At 42.2% G+C, this 20,649-nt stretch overlaps 1 protein-coding gene across 3 annotated transcripts in view; it reads left to right on the forward strand.

The window, feature by feature from the left end:
• The window catches only part of col5a1 (procollagen, type V, alpha 1), an 86,718-nt gene that overhangs the window by 29,351 nt on the left and 36,718 nt on the right, over positions 1 to 20,649 (forward strand). For 2 of the 3 annotated variants that reach the window (XM_035991257.1, XM_035991258.1), the window contains exons 5-12: positions 13,256 to 13,387; positions 14,976 to 15,083; positions 15,554 to 15,994; positions 16,696 to 17,250; positions 17,378 to 17,434; positions 19,211 to 19,252; positions 19,825 to 19,887; positions 20,064 to 20,138. In XM_035991257.1, coding sequence (XP_035847150.1) covers positions 13,256 to 13,387; positions 14,976 to 15,083; positions 15,554 to 15,994; positions 16,696 to 17,250; positions 17,378 to 17,434; positions 19,211 to 19,252; positions 19,825 to 19,887; positions 20,064 to 20,138 — 1,473 coding nt within the window. The remainder of the gene's footprint in view (positions 1 to 13,255; positions 13,388 to 14,975; positions 15,084 to 15,553; positions 15,995 to 16,695; positions 17,251 to 17,377; positions 17,435 to 19,210; positions 19,253 to 19,824; positions 19,888 to 20,063; positions 20,139 to 20,649) is intronic. The other variant, XM_035991259.1, reaches the window with a different exon arrangement.

Here is a 20,649-nt window from a genome sequence, read left to right on the forward strand (position 1 = left end):
TACGTACCTCGGATTTAAAGTCACGGTTCGGTTTATTTTCGGTACAGTAAGGGAAAGAAATGCAAACATTAAACTGCAGGTTGTTTATTACTATAAACTTTTTTTTAACCATTTGTTTACACTTTTTTAAACACTTTTTAATAAAATATAATAAATAATATATATATATATATATATAAAATAAAAAAAGAATAAGAAATAAAATACTGCTGCAAAGTTCTCCACTAAATAAAATACTCAAACCAATATCACATAATAAAATATAATGAAAAATATAAATAAATAACTATGGATTACTGTGCAGCATTACCAATCCCAGCTTGTCAACAACCGAGTATGGTCGTAGATCAGCTGCTATAAAAACACCAATTGCTTTCGTTATTGCGTTGGCCTGATCGGAATTACCAGCAAAGGTCTGTTTAAATGCCAACGGGAGCTGCGTTTGAATTACGGTCGTTTTTTTCCTTGTAGTAGTGATGTTCACACTCGCGTGATGCCTTTTCAAGTGCGTTAACAAGTTTGAAGTGTTGCCAGAAACATACCCGATCATTCCTGAGCAACGTCGGCACACTGCTTTCGTCTTATCGACTAGTCTTTGTCCGTTGACGTATTTCACTTTCAGTGTTCCCAAACAGGAGACCTTAATGATATGGGTGGCTCTTCAAGCTCCGGTTTGTCCGTACTGTCTATGGGCTTGTCTGCATTGGCCATGACGCTAGCTAGCGAGAGGCTGGGCTAAAGTGTGCCGTGTATGTTGTTGTACAGCGCGCGGTGTGTGATCATTATTTTTTTCCCCAAACCACTTCAGCGGAAATCCCGCCCTGCAGTCGATTTCATTGGTTTAGGTTACAGTGACGGCGGGTAGGTTTAGAGATCAGTGTTTGGGGTAGGCAATCTGTACAGTGATTGACATATTGACATGACCAATGAAAACTTTAGAATCAGCTGCAGGGCGGGATTTGCGCTGAACGCGGAGACTTCCGCCACTTAATATGTTCGTGTGGAAACACGAAAACTGACCTATGTTCCACACACAAAAGATTGCATTCGGTGCACATGCGCACCGTACCGAAAGCCCTGTACCGAAACGGTCCAGTACGAATACACGTACCGTTACACCCCTACTGTCAGCATTTTAGCTGTGTTTAATCCAGTTACTACTGTAGCTAATGGTAGGTTAACGTTAGCTGCTGTGTAACGTGTTATTAGTGTTAACTAGCGTGACATGCAGCATCAGAGCGCAATGCAGACATTTAAGTGGTAGTGTAATCCGCGTTGCTATTTTGTCCGGTAGATACCGGGCACCGCTGCCATATTGGCACCGGATTTTAACATGCGTCATTAACGTGATCAGAAAATTGCATTGCTTGTATCTTTTCACGGCAAACGTGCATGTTTGGAAAGCGGTCGCACAACAACTGAAATGGCATACTCCTTCATAGTATCCTTCAACAAAGGAGGAATGTAGCACAATATGGATGTATTGGCAGTAATGTAGCACAATATGGATGTGAAAGCAGTTATAATTAGCCTATGTGACAGTAAAATTTGTTTTGGTTAAAATCAACAAATAATCGTGATAATTAATCGTGATCAATATATTGATCAAAATAATCGTGATTATCATTTTGGCCATAATCGTGCAGCCCTAGTTAAAACCTACAAGTCAAACTGTTATATTTCTGTTTGTGGTTTCATGTTTGAACTGTTTCTCTGAATTGGCTGCAACATTTCTGATTACAGAGATTTTTAACAAGCGGTGACAGGTTTTCATTATTAGAATGAGGGCTTTACTTCTTCCTTTCTGCTCTTTTTATCTTTGGAAAAGCTTTGTGGCTATGGATATGAAAGATGGATGTTAATCTGTCTAGTGAAAGGAAGCCTTTTTTGGGTTCATAAAATAGATAGCGGTACCGGATGTGCATCATTATATGAAATACTTTTTTGTCTTTATCTACTTTGAAGAATCAGAGTTAGTTTGGATAGTGCCTGACTTAAACAAGCGTTTATGTGGATATCTGTGGCTCTTAAACATGACCTCTGTGACGGACACACACACACACACACACACACACACACACACACACACACACACAAGGCACACAAAAAGGCACACAAAGGCACAAGGCATAAGGAATAGTATTGTCTTTGTCCCGTCAGAGTTGCGCTTGTTTAAAGGGGGATTAGTCTGTGAGGCTGAGGCCCTCAATAATAATTAGTAACAGAAGCTGACTGATGTGACTTATGCTGAGCCAGCTGACCTTTGACCTCACTGCTGCTCAGCGAGAACAGACAAAAAAAAAATGAAATATGACATCACTTACCCCCACAATCCCTAAAGTTGCCAAGCAATAGGGGAGATAGATGATGATGGGATATAAGCTTCATTTCTTTCCCTCAGTCAAAACCATTAATCACAGCCTCGCAACCAAAGCTACATTTCAAGAAAGACAGTATGTCCAGAACTGTATATGTAAGCATTTATTTCCACAGCAGTGTTAGATGTGGTTCATGAGTGAAGCAGGGAAGTACAACACTGTTTTATATTACATGGATTACATTCCAGTGAACTTGTTGACTTGAACTATTTAATGAGGCATACATACAGATGTTTTTGGTGTGTGTTTGTGTTTATGTGTTATAGCTATTATTTAGCCGAAGCCCTAATGGCCACTAGTAAATTCCTCCAGTTGGCAGCAGGATGACTGCATTTATCCGGTACTGTTGTAATTCTGCTGTAATTTTTACTATTGCCTGTAGCATACTCGTCATGAGATTGGGGTGATACAGGAACAATTAAAATCTTCGCCAGTAATCAAAGCGTTACCGTGGGAACAGACAGATATTTTGTGTGAGATGTTTAAAGCGCTCCTGCTGTGTGTCTGCCAGTTGGGAGACAGGACAGGCTCCAGTGCGTGCAGAAAACGGAAAATATGCCACATAGTTTCCAAATTATGCTCAGGCCGCGCTCCCTTCCTCCTCTTACTCCCTTCTCCCCTCTGTAGTTTAGTCTGATCCTGTGTTGACTTTTGCCAGAGTCAGTTACCACCAAGAGGTGGTGAGCATAAAACAAAAACAAAAAAACGTATGCGATTTCACCTGGAGGCCAATTAATTCAGCTGACTTTAAGAGTCTACGATTTCCAGTCAGCCTCTTTAGAAAAACAAGCGTGTAAAAGGGGAAATAATAAGACAGAGCAAAAACACCTTTTGAACTGTCAATTTGAGAGAGCTGTTTCTGACAGCATTGATTTGATTTCTCAAAAGTTTTTCTTTGGAGTCACAATATATTCCCTTGCATCATAAGGATGACTGCTAAGAAAGAATTTCCCCAAAAAAGAAGAGATAATAAATGTTGAGAACAAATATTTGCATACAGACTTGAGGAGGGACAGGTAATCAGATTTTTAAAACCTTTGAGTTAAAGTGAACAGTGTGTTTTTTCCTCTTCCCTTTCTTTACATACAGCAGGCAGGCGGCAAGTACCACTTACTCTATGCTGAGGTGGTTTGTGGTTTGGTTTCTAACATGGTTATTGTGGTCACAGAGACAGCGTCTACCCTCTATAAGTACCATAATGTTATTTTTTTTTCTGAGTAGCTTGCATAAGAGTACTGTAGCGTGTGCCAGTAAAGACTATGAAGGTAATTAAGGTGATGATTATGTCAGAAGACAGGTATTTTACCTGCTAATCAGTGCTCATCTGTTGCAAATGAAATAGTAATTACTCCCTTATAATGACTGTAATGCACATGTTCAAATCTGTCATTAAGAACCATTATCTTAAGTAAAGTCCGGCTAATGACTTTTTTGTGATGTTGTTTGTCTTCATGACTGTAGGGTTATGGATGTTGAAAGCATGTCTGTATTTCCAGTGTGTTTTAATCTCTGTTGTTCAGTATTTAGGACCTGCATGACAAAGTCCATCTACAGAATGTGTCCCTTGATTTCCGTGTTCACTGTTCACAGTTGTTTTTTTCTGTTAGTGTGCCAAGAAAAACCAGAGATAATTTCATGCCGATCCCTGGGTTCTAAGAAGCATTCAGTGAAATAAATGGCTGTGCTTGGTTCGAGGGAACACAAACGGGACAGATGGACTGCTTGGCCTCACTCAGAGGGGTCCACAAGGGACTTGAGTGAATCGAAGTAGCCGAGGCGGAGCTGTGCAAGCACAAAAGTTGTTGTCTGGCCTCCATTGTTGCAGTCTGAACAGAGCGAAAGCATCTGAGTCCAGGATGAAAGTGGGCGATCATATAGTGTAGTTTTTGTCACAGAAAGACAACATCAATTTGGCATATTAGGGAGTTGGAGCAGAGTAGATCGGAAGAACAAGATGTTCGAAATTGAGAGTGTGGAGGAGTGAGGAAGCTGGAGCAGTAGGTTCGGGTAGTGGAGCCAAAACCTTTGGGCCATTCTCTGGAAAGAATGAGGAGCTCTCTCGCCGCTGATGTCAGTCTTGGAACAGCAACCATACCACATGACATCATCCAGAGGTTTCCTTGGTATCCACTGATAGGCTGTCCCAGGCTGATGGTCGGAACAAGGGGGAGGGTCGGGGTGGACGGGCATGTGTGTGGGTGGGGGGGGGGGGGGGGGACAAGTTGGGGAGGATAGGTAGGGAAGCGTGATGTGCTTTGGAAGAGGAGGATTGAGGTAAAGATATTGAAATAAAAGATTAGAGATGGAATGAGTGGGGGAGATAAAGACAATATGATAAGAGTAAGGGGAGCAGCGCAAAGGGTTGGGAGGCCTATAATAGGGCTGGGATGAAGCGAGTTGTGTGGCTCCCATGGTGCGACCAGAGCCAGGAAAAAGTAGTAAAGACATGCAACACATGAGCTTGATGCTTGTTAAGAGCTTTCATATTGTGATGAGTTTTACACATCCTGTTTCCATCTTTGCCTCAGCACTGTTCTTCTTCTTTTCCTGCACTTCACTCAGCACTCCTTATTTACAGTTCACATGTTCCAGTCATCTAAGGTAAATATGTATTCACTTGTAGAGGCTCTCCTGATTTACATCTTGACTATTTGCAGAGAGGTTGACACCACTTTGCATATTTACAGTAGATTTTCCAAATTCAGAATCCGATTTAAGCCCATTTTGGCCCAGTGTCTGAGGTAGTAGTAAAATTGGTTTGACTGATGTTTCCAGGCCTTGACTGGTCTTCTGTTTTATTATTTGTCATTGGCTACACACTGCTCTAGTGAAGCTTCTGAATAAGTGGCTCCACAGCTCCACAACAATATTCACAAATGTACCTAGCCTCTTTGATTATCAGGTCTATCTTGGATGGGAAATGGATAGATAATGGCTTCTTTAATGGAGCCCTATTAGAAGAGACCTGGAAATGTGATGCCCTGCTTGGGGGGGTATACTATAGTTTAGCTTTTTTTTCCACAAAGCACTAAAATCTGATCTCACGTGAACAGTTCTGAAAAGCACTGTATAATAAATTGAGTGTGAAATTGTTGAGAATGCATTGAGATTAGATCAATTAATGCCTATTCAGAGGTGTGACCACAAGTTTAGTCCTTGGCAGCTTTGAACCACCAATCACGGTTGATTTACATACAGCAAACAGCTCGGACAAGGTTTGGAGGTATGTACCTGAAGCAAGGTGCTGCGAATCCACCTCAGTCATCTTACACTCAGTTGCCAGTTTATTAGGTGTATAGGTCATTGATATGAATGGGATGGACAAAATAATACAAACACCCGCACAACGTAATACAATCAACAGCACCACAAACTATAGCCTCCAAAACGATCATGACGTTGAATTAACATCTTTCTAAAACTGCTTTTACAACAACTGAACATTATATTCTTCCTGAAGGTAGCATGCATTGCAGTACTGTTGTATTAGACTGTATAAGGTTTAGCTAGGCCAGTGGTTCTCAACCTTTTTTTGTGCCATCGCCCCCCCTATCCATTATCCAGGTCCCTAACCGCCCCCCATCAAATAAGATGTAGGCTAGTTGCCCCGAATATTAATGATTACACCCTAATATTAGGCCTTTTATTGTTGTTATTATTGTTATCAAAAATAATCAAAAAATCATTTCATTGAATGACAAACAACATATTTATTAGTTTCCCAGGTATCAAAAAAGCCATGTGAATAGAAATTATATTTACAGGTGTTTAAAAAAATGCAACCATTTGACATTCAATTTAAATAACAGCAGCCAATCAGAACGACTGGATATGTAACATTCAAACTTTAATTAGGTATTACAAACACTAACAGTAGCCAATCAGAAACAGCTAGCAATTTAACATTCAACTCTTTTTTTTCATTCAAATCTAAATCTATAATTGAATTGTTCCAAGGGAAAACAAGCTGGCACTTATCAAGGGGTAAAAGCAGAAGGATTTACTTCCGAATGGAAATAAGTGTACAACCTTTGAAAGTTAGCGAGAGCCCTTTGTTGATGCTTAGAAGAGTATAGGTTTGCTATCGCCTGTCTTGCGAGTAAATAGCTTTGGAGAAACGCAACCCCACATCTTGAGGAGGTGTGAGAATCCCGTACAGTAAACAGTAACATCACTGCCTCTATTGCTTCCACAAGAAAGTTTTAAAACACAAAACACAAGCCCTGAACTGCCCGGGAGTTTGTGAAACAGCTAAATGTTTGCCAAACAACAAAGCCCAGTCGATGTCTCTCGCTCGTCTCTTTTCTTTCTCTCTTTCTCCGTGAAATGAAGCTGCCTTCAGGTGCGGTAGGAAACGTTGCGTTCTATAAACGATCTGACGAAAAACTGTTAACTGTGAAATATACAGTCAACTTGTGCTACGTTGGGGGGGTTAAAGAACACAACAGGACGTCGCACCACCCTGCGGCGATTTTCTTTTTTTAATTATCTGAACGCAGCTTCACACTGAAGTACGGGGCTCATTTAAGATGATGCTTTGACGTCCAGTTTCCGTGAAGGCAGCGCGGAGCTGCGCCAAACAAAGCTGGCAGACGCACCGAAGAGAAGAAGAGTTATGATCCACGTCTTGTCCGGTTACAGTGCCGTGAACTGGATTTGTGCAAGTAGTTTAAAGTGTAAACATGTATTGTTATTGTGAATCTTTGGTTTAAACTAGCTTTCAAACAAACGCCCCCCAAAGGCACCTCAACGCCCCTCTTTCCAAAATATTGCTTCCAGCGCCCCCCGTCATCTTCTGAACGCCCCCTGGCGGGCGGTACCGCCCCGTTGAGAAACACTGAGCTAGGCGTTCATAATTGACTGATTACTTAGTGTATTTTGATGCAATGTCGAGTGAAAATGTTTATGTTTTTCATAATGTCACTTTTGAATGGTATATTGTGGCATAGTGTTGTAGTCAACTATATACCTTTAAACACCCAAAACGTTTTTCCAAAGCAAACAATATTAAATCCATATTTATTACATTTACATTGCTGTAGTCCCTTTGTCTGCATTATCTTGTCCAATGTATAGGTCATGCTTCACTGTCAGAACACACTACCTCTATACAATTCAGGCTGAGGAATGGGACGTAGACTTCAGTAGCCCCAGGGAAGATGGAGTTTCCACCATGGATAATTAAGAGAATTTCCCTAACTCATGTCAGATGTTTGTTTTTCTCCCCCGTATTCCCTCTGTTATTCCTTTACTGTGTCAGCAAGGCCTGAAGTGTGCCCTCAGCACTTTTTTATGTAGATTTCAGCAAATGGCCAAGCCAAACACTCAGAATCTACGTCTGTTAGATGAGGCGAGCTGCTTTGGTTTCCCCCACCCCAAATGAACAGGAAATGTGTATATGGCTTCCCATAGTGTTCAGAGACGTAGAATTAAAATCTTATACAGTAGGGAGTGTGATGGGGGCTGGGAAGCTGAGGATTGAAATGACGGTGAGGCCTAGATGCAATCCAAAAAAACAGAACAGTGGCAAAGAGGTGGGGGAATGGTTAAGGGGCTGCGCGGTGGATAAGTGGGGTGGCAGACAGGCCTGTTGCTCTTGGCAGCTGCTCTGAGCGCTGGGATTGAGCTACAGTCTGGAGGGGAAAGTGTATGTGGATGAAACTGTACTTGATGTCTGGTAAAAGTTGAATTCTGTAGATTTGTTAGAATGAAATTTCTCTGTAGGCCTGTGTGTGTATGTTTGCATGTATGTACTTACACAGCCATGTAGACAATGCATATCTAGTTTGTTTATGTGTACACGTGCAATTTTTGTGCGTGTGTCCATGCTGATTAATGGCCTCTGTGCGGCGGGCTGACCTCTGCAACGTGTTGTTTGGTTTTTGTGGTCAGGTTGGAGTTTGCCCAGGCGCTGGGACTGCGAGTGTGCTGGTGTGGGCTGGCAGAGGGACCAAGGCCTGGCTCAGAGCTCAGGGGTGAATGTGTAATTATGTTGTGAAAGTAGCTCGCCTTAAAATGCAGCCAGAGCATGGACCTCCCAGAGTCTTATCCTGCTCTGTGGGGCCCTCCTACCCATTTTTTCCTTTGCTGACATATAATCCAGAAAAATGATGAGAAACTAGACTTGAGTTTTTCTCCTTTAAGCTTTTGTCTTAGTGTTGTGTGAGGCTTAAAAGGTAAACAGAGCCATTATCAGGTGTCCCTGGGGATATGAAGGTATAATGAGCATTGCTTTGTGCTGTTTAATTTGATGCTATGCTGCTCTAAGCCAAGAAAGTGCAAGCCCCCTTAAACTGATCAGCAGGGGGTCGCCTGACATCATCTCCGGACCATACTCTAATTGAAATAAGCCTTTGTTGGACTCCCTTCACCTCATGCATAAAGTATATGTGTTTGTGTAAGAAAGAGAGGAAGAGAGCATATATGCATGAAGTTCGTTCTGTGACGCTCGTGTAGCAAGTAATGTACCCCATTCATTAGCTGTCCATTTTGTCGTGACGATTTTGAGATCGCAGCGATGTTGCTTTCCATGCCAAGCATCATATCAGATTCAGAAGTGGGAACACAATGAACTCGGTCCACCCTGGATGATTGTGGGTCAGGTTCAGATGGAGACAAATGTTTGGCTTCATGCTCACTAGAGCACTCTCCTGCCCCCACCTGGACACAACCAGAACGTCCAGCAGGGATTCATGTGTGGCCAAAACAGGGTGAGGTTCGGGAACGAAAGCCAAAAAAGTTGATGCGACATTTTTATAAATAAAATACAAAAAGAATAGATGAATCTCAACAATCTTAAGTGTTATTGATCAGCCTTTGTTCCACTTTTGTAATCTAATCTCGTAAACTGCAGCCCTGTAATCACTTATGGATTTCATGTGCATGCTTTGTGTGTGCATGCAAGTGTCCTCAGAAGTTTCTTTAACACAAAGCATGTGAAGTGAGATCGACCGTCGCTCACAGCCACAGGCAATGGCTTTTCCACCAGAGCACTGGCCAGGAGAAGAGTCATATTTCCAGAGAGATGCTGACAGCAGCAACCCTGTTATTGTCTGACATTTCTGCCTTAAGCACCACTCTGATGTACCACATGATGCTCCAGAGTGAAAAATGTCTCTGTCCCCTCTCAAAAATGAAAGCTGATTGCATGTCTTTTATGGTTCCCCCAGAGGTTTGGGTGTGATTGTATAATTCAATTTTTTCTCCTTTGGTGTGCTCTGTTTGGGTGTGGGATTGGTGGTCCGTGCGTGTCTGTGTGTGCATGTGTTGCTGTATATTAATGATTTCACGTATATTTTAGTCTGGTTTTGTGTCATGCATCAGCTTCCGTTGATGTGACTTGAAGTGAGGAATAAGCTATAATATTGTGTTCTTTTTAAGTGTTGGGTTAAACCAATTAGCGTTATCACATTCTGAATCCCTGAGTCTGCACATACAGTACTTGCAGTGCGGTCCCCTGTCATCAAAATATAGAGAAGTTGCCTCCATGTACAGGAATGGAGTAAATATCTCATTCTTTAATGGGCTTCTAGACTGAGTATCTAGTGCCAGAATACTAAATGGGAAATTTGGCATTAGCATACAGCTGGAGTACAGTATAGGAATATTTACTGCTTTCCTACATCTGTAAAACATCAGCTTATATAACGTTTGGCACCAGAATCTGTAGAGCGACGTGTGGCGAAAAGAGCAGCTCTGGCTCAAAGAAAGGAAATCAGAACCAGCTTTAGTGGTTGTCACGGTGGATCAAGACTTTGACAATAGTTTCACTGTGAAGGTGTGCAGTTTCATGGGAGCAAATGCACCGTATGCCTTTTTTTTTATATTAACACAGAAATAAATTATATGTAAAGATGGAGGGTGAAAAGAAAATAAGTAAGCATACTTTTGTGACATAAGCCTAAGGGCCTAATGAAGAGTTAATGAAGTTGCATTATGGGAATTGTAGGATCCAGTGTTTTGGAGCCTTGCCTATCCTAAGGACTAGAAGTGATTTTTTTTTTTTACCATTCTTATGTCTTTCACCATTCTCCGGACTTAAGCTTAGTGCAATGTTACGTTGCTAGAATGTCCCTCTAAGCGAAAAATAGTTTGTTGCTTCTTTGCCGATCCATCTGCATTTGGTTTTGTGCAGTGCTCAGTGCCTGGCCTCCCTTTTTTGTCCAGAACTTTTAACACAGAATAAAACTTCAGACGGCTGGAACTGTTTGTGCTGAATGGTCCAACACGCATGAGCACAGCTCAGCTCAGGCCCCATTCCCTATCCAGCTTCTTCTCATCCTTTCCCCCTCTCGTATGCCTTTGGCTACCGAGTTGGTACAATCAAAAGCAGCCATCAGCTTATGCAGCCTCAATAAGATCCTTATAACAGTGCCTCTAGGCATGCACATGCAACTCTTTCGGTGGCACGGTATCTCAGTGGTCAAGTAGGCACTGCTGAGTACTGGGTTCAATCCCCCGTTATGGCCGGGCACTGCTGTGTGGAATTTGCATGTTTTCCCTGTGTTTGCGTGGGTTTCCTCTCACCATAAAGACATGCAAGCCCATTGTCCTTGAGGTAGGCACTGGCATTACAACTGGAGTCACCGCTCCTGATTAGTTAGGAGTTTAATGCAGAGGATACATTCCTTGTATGTGTAAATGTACTTGGCAAATAAGGGAAAAAAAAAAAAAAATATATATATATATATATATATATATATATATATATATATATATATACATACATACATATATATATATATATTCCTGTCACACATCATTAAACTCATTCTGCCACGATGCTCTCTCAGTGCTGCGAGGATGTTCTCATTAATGCCTAGGTGCATGGTTAATTATCTCATCTTGGTACAATTAAGATCACACCACTTGTGGTCAGGATCTACGCTGACATTCCTTTGGCTGCTCTGGGAGATGGAGAAAGAGAGTGTGGAGGAAAAGAAAAGGAAAGCAGAAAAATGGCATATTATGAATAGGAAAGCAGTTGCAATGCTCCAGACGGCAGGGCTGTTTTGTTGAACAGAGGGCTTATTCCTCATTGAATGTGACCTCATTTCAAACACTCTGAATTCCCATCATCCCCTTTCTGCGCAGCTGTTACACACAGTCTTGCCAGGATAAGGGAAAGACTGACTGTCAGACTGATACCAAGTATAGGCTCCTTACAGATCCCGATTTTAGACAAATGGTACAGAGGTAGCCATTTGAAAGTTTCCTGGGAGAGTAGTGTAATGGCTACTCCAATTTTTCTGTCTTGGAGGAAGTTTTGTCATTTGTTTTCCTGCATCCACCATTAGCACCACTGATAGCATAAGCCAAGGCCGGAGCAGGAAACATTGTCTCGTGGAGTGTTTTGCGAGAGTTGCTAAAGGATGCAGGAGAGAGGGAGTTCTGTGTGGAATGTTGGAGTGTAGCAGTGGGACTGGTGCTCCTCAATGAACTGTCACTGGTTAGACCCAAAATGCAATCCATTTATGTTTGTCAGAAAAGACAGCTATCTGAGGAGAATTTCAGCTGGAAAGACATGTTGAGAGGTTTCAGATTTTCAGCAATTGGACATAATCAAGAACACTTCATCTTCTGTGGTGGTCTGTTCCCAACGTTATTCTCATACCCTCCCCCCGAAACTAAATTTGTTTCAGCTACGTTGACATTGTATTTGATTAATGTGGAATGACTTCACTGCATTTGGAAGTGTGATCAGGACATGTTTGGATAGACACAATACAGCGTTTTGATGCCATATGCATTCTATTCAGAAACATGTGGCAAACACACACACACCCAACTCCCTATGTAGCCCGGGGATCCTTCTGAGCCTTTTCTCTTTTCCCTCTTGTTCTCTCTTGCTCTTTTTCTATCAATCTCTGTTTCATTCCCAATGTCTCTTTCTTTAAATCCCTCACGTCTGCTACTATCCCCCCCCCACACACACACCCCCCACCCTGCACCTCAACTTAGTATATGCACACACTGATGGCTCAGGTCAGCTACCTGAACTGCAGGTCTGCTCATGTTCTCCATGTCACACATGCTAAGTTGATGCATTTATCTTACACAATCAGCTCAAAGGCAAAATCACTCATGTCTTCAGATGTAGGGCAGGGCTAATGTATGCTCTTTAAAATCTATCATTGTGTGTGTATGTATGTGTGTGTGTGTGTGTGTGTGTGTGTTGTGTGTGTGAGCTATGGCTGCTCGATTATGGAAAACATAATCATGATTATTTTGGTCAATGCTGAAATCACGATTAATTAACGCGATTACTCATTGACTTTTTTGAAAGATGTTGCAATTATTGAACTTAAAAAAACTGGGGAAAAGTTGAACAAATCAACAGTGAAAACACATTGAATTGTGAAATTCCCCTTAATACTTTCCCCATTTGAACTTTTTTTTCCATTCAGAACACAATACAAAATAAGAGTTTATTGAAAAACGTAACGTGCAAAACAATTGTTCGATTATTCTGTTTTTGTGATCATTAGGAGCTGAAATTGTAATCGCGATTATGACTAATGTGAGCCCGTGTTTGTCTGTTATCCCCCCCCCCCCCACAGCTACATGAAGTCTCAGTTGTTCTCTTGTAACTCTGTTTGCTGTAAGCTTTTCATCTCACACTCCGGTGCTCAGCTCTGATGCAAAACGACAATCTTGAACCCGGGACAAAGTTGTTCATCGTTTAGTCAGCCTTAGATTCCCCTGGCTTGACCTAGTTTCAGGACTGCCTGTTCTGCGTGTGATAATGCTGCTCGCAGATGTTCTCCCTCATCTTTATTTGTTTATGTGCTTGTTTGCTTGTTTTTTTTTTTTTTACATGCATGACTTGTAGCTACGTCCAGTGCATCTCATGACTTCCTGTTTCTTGTGGTTTCCAGGGAGACATCCAGCAGCTAATGATTGTAGCAGACCACCGTGCTGCCTATGACTACTGTGAGCACTACAGCCCCGATTGTGAAGTGCCAGTGCCCGACCAGCCTCAGAACCAGGACCCCAACACAGATGAATATGTGAGTAACCAGACCTTTTATCATTTGGATATGTTTAGAGCTGCACAGATGAATTGATTAGTTGTCAACTATTAAATGAATTGCCAACTATTTTTGATAAACGATTAATCGGTTTGAGGAATTGAACACAAATTCTCTGATTCCAGCTTCATACATGTGAATATTTTCTAGTTTCTTCCCTCCTCTTTGACAGTAAACTGAATATCTTTGAGTTGTGGACAAAAACAAGACATTTGAGGTAAAAAAAAATAATGGGCTTTGGAAAACACTGATCGCCATGTTTCACCATTTCCTGACATTTTATAGAGCAACAACTATTCGATTAATTGAAAGAAAATGAATCGACAGTCAAGTCAAGTCAGCTTTATTGTCAATTCTGCGTCATGTGCCAGACATACAGAGCAATTAAAAATACATTTCTCTCCTAGTATAATATAAAAGATACGTAATACGTAATATATCCCATTGTAATATATACAAATAAGATAAAAAAAAAAAGATAAGTAATATATACAATTAAAAAAAGATACGTAATATGTACAATACAGTAATACGTTCTAAATAGTGCAAATGTAAGGCAAAACCAAACAGTATAAAAACTAAAGACAAAACATATTGAAAATACTAAAGATATTGAAAAGGAAAACATCACGCTGTCGGGACAGAGAGGGGCCGCTGTGTCCATACGCACCGGCATCTAAAAGTCATATGTCATATTAATCGACAATGAAAATAATCGTTAGTTGCAGCCCGAAATATGTTCCTTTTTACTTTGTACCTTGGAGCTCACAGTGCAGCTTTGCGAACATAACATTGTTTAACAATACTAAAGGTAATTCTACTGGAGTTTTGCATACAGGACATTGTTGAAACCAGCAAAAGAACCACCATGTGTTCTCATAGCTGACCATACTCAAGGAAGTTAATATCCCTTAATCCATCATTGTCTGTAATACTCAAATCAGATCTTGGGTGGATCCTGTGCTGAAAAGAGCCTCTTGGCTTATACAAGCGAACTGCACTCTGCCAGAGGAAAGTGCTGACTGGGAAGAACAGGGTTATCAGGCTATGCAGATAGTTAAAACTGTTCAGGAATGATGTGGTGCCTGTCTAAGCCTGCATCCCTGCACTGTGTTGTTTTCTGCACTGAATACCAATACGTTGCATGCTGATTAAAGGTGTGTCAGAGAAGGGTTAAAAGAGGGACAGGAAGTCCTTCCTCTTAACCTTTTCCCTGCCCTGGGGCCCGTCAGTATGCCTGCAAGGTACACAAAAACCTGACCTGTGTTTTCTCTAAAGATGTGTGACAGATTCATTAAGAAAGCACTGGAAAAGTAATTTGTCATTCACTCGTAACAAGTTGCAACAGGGAGAAGCAGCATGAGGTTTCCGCGAGTAGAACATAGTTGCGAGTAGACATTCCTGTGTGCTTCTGATCGATGGCCAGTCTGTCGCGCATAAGTCAGCCAGACCCAGCAGCAACAGAGCAGTAGATCATGTTTGGAAATCACCTTTTTAATAATTGAGTTATTTTGGCTCTCTCAGTCAAATTCACTCTCAGTGTTGGTGTCATGTTTCTCTCCTTTAGAACACGGAGGAGGACAGCTACTATTATGAATACCCTTACTATGAGGATGTGGACGGCAAGCCTTTTGATTCAACATCTGATACTGAGACTACCACAAAAGAAGCCAAGGTACTGTTGTCCTCCAATATACGTTTTGCCACAAATGGACTTCATATATTAGTCTCTCCAGTCTCTCCACTGGCTCTCTGTCAAATATAGAATTCAGTCAGGCACCTGCATATGTGGCTGCAAACTACTGCAACCTTATTTATCAGCATGCTCCCTAAAGTCCATTATGTCCAATCTTTTGACTGTTCCTCGCACCCGACTAAGGACCTATGGTGATCATTCTTTTGAGTCGGTAGCAATGAGACTCTGGAACACTCTGCCTCCTCCAATACGATCTGCTGTCTCTGTGGACTCTTTTAGAAATCAGTTGAAAAACTACTTTTTTTAAACATGCCCTTTATTTTCATGTATTACCTTGTGATTTTAATTGCACTTTGTTTGTTGTTGTTTTATGTACTTACTCACTTAATGTAAATACAATCATATTGTTTCAAACGCACCAAAGTAAGCATTTCCTTTGTGCCTTACAGGGGACAGATGGAGACAGCGTGGTGACCAAAGTTGAGGAGGCTTTGAGGGGCGGTGCTGGTGCCACTGGCGGCAAAGTGTTGACCTCCATCTCCAGTGGCTCATCCTCTGGCACTTCTTCCTCTGGTACATCCTCCAGCTCATCCAGCAGCTCTTCAGGTACTGCCGCCGGCGGAGGAGACGCCAACGGAGAGGAGACCAGCCCTTACGACAGCTACGACACCTACGGTAACTACGAGACCTACTACGACGAGACCACGGCATTGCCCGATGCCGACACCTCTCGGCGTGTCACCATCACCAGCACCAGCATCGGCACCGGGGGGGAGCTGGATCTGGGAGCAGGGGGAAAGATTGACTTGGGTACAGGTGCCGGAATCGAAAGGCAGGTCATCACCGGCGGAGGAGGCTCTTCTATAACCATCTCCAGCAATAAGACATCAGTACGTTGACATTCATTACACTGACATCCTCACTTAGTTGTTGTGGGTGTGACCTGTAGGTCGAATATATGTATTGGTAAGCTGTTTGGAACATTTGAAATACTATTCTTTACTTTGTTACATAGTCTATGCAAGGCCTACCTGCACTTATGTGAGGGATACATAAGCAGTGCCTTCTTTGGGCCCTTACTCATGTTATAATCCACCAATCCACATGGGGGAAGCAAAGTCAGTGTGGATGTATTTAAAAATGCCACCATGAAGAAATACATTTTGTTTTTCATAGAAACCCCAATCATTGCTGCTTTGGGAAAATACATCTTACGCGGTAGAGATGAAATGATTAGTCGATGAATTGATACGTGGATGACAAAAAAATACATCTGCAACTATTTTGATGATCAAACAAGACATTTAAAAATGTCAGCTGGGGCTTTAGGAGTTCGAGATTTTATGACATTTTATAGAGCAAACAAACTTTAGATAATAATCTGCAGATGTATGTGTAGTAAAAATAGTCCTTAGTTGCAGCCTTAGTACGCTCCATGTATGTTTTAATAGGTCAGAAATGCAAAGTAATGTTCTTGCATTTGTATGTTATTTGTGTACACAGGAAGTAAGCTCTTCATGATCACTTACTTCCAACTGAAACAAGCAATGCTGCAAATATCACTTTATTAACTAAATCTACGATTTTATAGGTAGGAAGTTCCTACGATGACTACGGCGACGGATATGACTATAACGTGGACGGCCATTACACAACTGGTGGAGGCGGTGGCAGCAGCAGCAGCAGTACAGTTCATGTCAGTGGTGGAGGAGGCAGCAGCAGTACAGTCCACAGTGGAGGTGGAGGAGGCAGCAGCAGTACAGTCCACATTGGAGGTGGAGGAGGCAGCAGCAGCAGCAGCAGTACAGTCCACATTGGAGGTGGAGGAGGCAGCAGCAGCAGCAGCAGTTCTACCATCACCATCGGGGGCGGTTCTGACAGAGATGGTTCTGTCTCTGTGGGAGGATCTTCCGCCACTGGAGGGGGGTCGGCCAGCGCCGGCACCGGAGCAGGGGGATCCATTGCCACCGGAACAGGCGGCGGCGTGGAAGGCGATGGTGACTACACAGATCTGGAGGAAGGCTTCAAGGAGGAGAACCTTCCCGACTATGGCGATTTAGATGTCTACGATACCTACGGAGACCTGGATTACAACGACAAAGAGGGCAAAGTGCTGCCTGCTGAGACCGATGAGTATTATGGACAGGTGAAAAATATTTGGAAGGACATACTGGCAAAGACACGATCTAGAAGATGAGGCGGATAGCATGATGAGGGTGTTGAAGGAGAGGGTCTGCTGATGATGTTTGTGTCTCTGTGTGTTTGGTGTGCAGGTCGACGGAGCTCGTGGCGAGAAGGGACAGAAGGGAGAGCCTGCTGTTATTGAGCCTGTAAGTATCACTATTTGAACAACATACTTGAGCAACAGATGTAGGCTGCATGTGCGCACAAGGGTGCGGGGATGTTAATATTTGCGAGTACATATGTATGAACAAGTCTAAACAAAATCCACCAATCAAGGCCAGACACACTCATCATGGCCCACCAGACCTGTCTCATAGCATCTGTGGGCAAGGCCTGGCTCCTGGCTGGTCATCAGGACTACAGCATAAACATTTGGACAACGGCCATGCAGGGATTATCAATAATCTCTTAACACAGTGTGGGTAGTGTGTGGGGGGAAGGAATACAAGAACAAAAAAATGGAGTTAGAAAGACTTTTCCTGCCTCTCTACCAAAAAACTTAAGCTGTTTTAAATAGAAACTGGTGGAATACATCCAGTCCTGATTCAAAGACTCATACAGCATACAGGTGAGGACAACTCCTCCTTTTGGTTTGCAAAGGTACATAAGACACAGAAGGAAATGATATCTCTAAAGCAGCTACAGCTGTTTCACTTCAAACAAATGTCACTGAGCTCCACTAAGTATACATCCTTCTGTGACTGAGTGTCTTCATGTTTATATGTGAGAGCAGAAAGGAGTGTGTGTCAAAGTCCACTTCCTAAATGACGTGTCTTGGCAACGTGTGTACTGTATGCTTGTGTTTGTGTGTGTGAGTGTGTATGTGTGTGTGTGTGTGTGTGTGTGTGTGTGTGTGTGTGTGTGTGTGTGTGTGTGTGCGCGCGCGCGTGTGTGTGCGTGTGTGTAAGCATGTTTCGAGGACTCATTACCAACCACCCAGTGTGTCTTTTCTCTTGTAAACATTCAAAAAGCTGGAAATCACACACACACACACACACACACACACATATGAACACATATGAACACATAAACATTTTTTTTCCTCAAGGTCTAGCCCCTTTCCCATCACACACACACACACACACACACACACACACTTTACACACACACCGCAGGCTAGACAAAGGTCAAACCTGGGAAGTGTCAAAGATCAAGTGCAGTAATTGTATGATGAAAATGCTCAAAGAGTACAGCTTGGGGGATTGATGAAAATCATCACAACATTTAAATAAGTTTGGATAATGTGTGGGTTTCTGTCCTCATAACATATCAGAAAGCCAGCATGTTACCACAAGAGCAAACAAACAAACAAAGCAATATCTCTGTAGCCACAGAGCTGCGTCAATGCATCTGTGAGTCAGATGCTTGTAAGTCGTCCACGCAAACGGAAATGTTTTTAGCGATAGGGAGGAATGTATATGGTAGTAATGCACTTCCGTAACTTCATTTAATGTATTTCAAAGCATAGACAGATGTATAAACTGGCTTTATATCACATGCATGATCAAATATCAAATCTGGCAGTGTGAAGAAATTAATTATCACTTTAATTTCAATAGTACTTCCCTCTGCTTTTGTCCAGGTAGGAGAGCACCTAAGGGTGTCTTTGCCTTTCTGGCTCTGTAGAATTCATCCTCCTTTTTTCCATGGATTAATTGCAAGCAAAACTGAAATGACATTCAGGAATGTACATTAAGTTAGCAAAGACTTTGAGATGAAAGGTTGATAGGCAGGTGTGTTGGGACATGCATTTATGTACACTTACTACCTCCTTTAACCAAAGTTCCTGTGTTAATGAGTACAAAACGCTGCGGGTGCATCTGTACACTGTGAGATCGTTGCACACAGACTTATGAATGAGGCCTGAGATAGTTGTGGGGACTCTTGTGGTAAGTGATGATTTCTGTGCTTGTGTGTTTCAGGGAATGTTAGTGGAGGGTCCGCCTGGGCCTGAAGGGCCAACAGTAAGTCGAGCTTGCTCTCCTTTACTTCCTCTCTTTTTTTTTCTTCTTGTCATCATCTTGTCATTGTTCTGTGTAATCTCTGTGTATAAATAAAAGCTGATAACGGTTTATGTCACCCATTCTGCATGCTACGTCCTATGGATAGGGAAATTCAAGTTGTTAGTAGTGCTTTTCTATAAAAAAATCCCTGTATGTCTGATTTGTAATGCAAAGGGAGTGGCCAAAACAGTTCCCCCCAAAGAGATATGGACTTGCCCAGATGTTGAACAACTTAATTATTTATCTAGGACGATTTCTTTTCAGACACAGTTGCTCTTGACACACTGCAGATGGAGTCCCACAGAGGCCAGCCATTCAAGCGTTGAGCTATAGACAAATAAAGAGTGTCTCATAAAGGATTTACAACTCAACAAGCTGCCCCATATTGTATCATGCATTCCTTTCTGCCATGTGTGACCACTTTGCAAGATAATGGCGAGAACTTTTAGTGAAGCAAGTACTGTATGACTGTTTCTCTGTGATGCATTGTGCATGTACGATGTGTGTAAAATGAGATCTTTTGCTTATCATAGGGTCTCCCCGGACCCCCAGGTGCTTCTGGCCCACCAGGCAGTCCTGGAGATTCTGGAGAGAGGGTGTGTATAAATTGCATATGTCACACTGATTTTCAAAGCTCTACAAATGCCAAAAAACGAACCACATTTCTGTGTGTGTGTGTGTGTGTGTGTGTGTGTGTGTGTGTGTGTGTGTGTGTGTGTGTGTGTGTGTGTGTGTGTGTGTGTAATCATTTTTGTGTTATTTTCCGTCTAAGGGTCCTCCGGGTCGTTCTGGTCTTCCTGGTGCTGATGGTCTGCCAGGACCCCCTGGAACTGTCCTGATGCTGCCTGTAAGTAAAATACAACTGTTAAAAAGAAAGCGCTGTGTTTTTATGTTTACCCACACCTAAAGCACTAAAACATTTTCCATGTGGCTGTACATCCTTGTTCAAAGCCAAGTATGACGTATCTTTCTCTTTTTTTATCAATAACTCTGACATGTGGTTTACACAGTGTAGTGGAATGAAGGGGATTTCCTTTGAAACCGATTTTGATGGGCCTGACCATTACAAATATTTTGTAATGTAAATATGTGCTTCAGCAGCCCCTTGTGGTACGTTTATTAAATGAGCTTGCCCCCCATCTCTATCATCTGTAGTGCTCACTCTCAGTTGTTTTGACTCCATAAACTGAAATCTGCGTATTAAAGGACTTTCTCTACCTACATACTTTTAACTTGTTCCACATTCTTTTGCCAGCATTTAAGTTGTCCTATCGTGTGTCCATCCAGGAAGTCGTCTAGCTTTAGACAGGAAGCAAAGCAACGCTGTCGGTTCTCTCTGTAGCTTCAGCTGCATCCAA

The sequence above is a fragment of the Sander lucioperca genome, chromosome 14 (genome assembly GCF_008315115.2).
Source record: "Sander lucioperca isolate FBNREF2018 chromosome 14, SLUC_FBN_1.2, whole genome shotgun sequence".
Lineage (NCBI taxonomy): Eukaryota > Metazoa > Chordata > Actinopteri > Perciformes > Percidae > Sander > Sander lucioperca.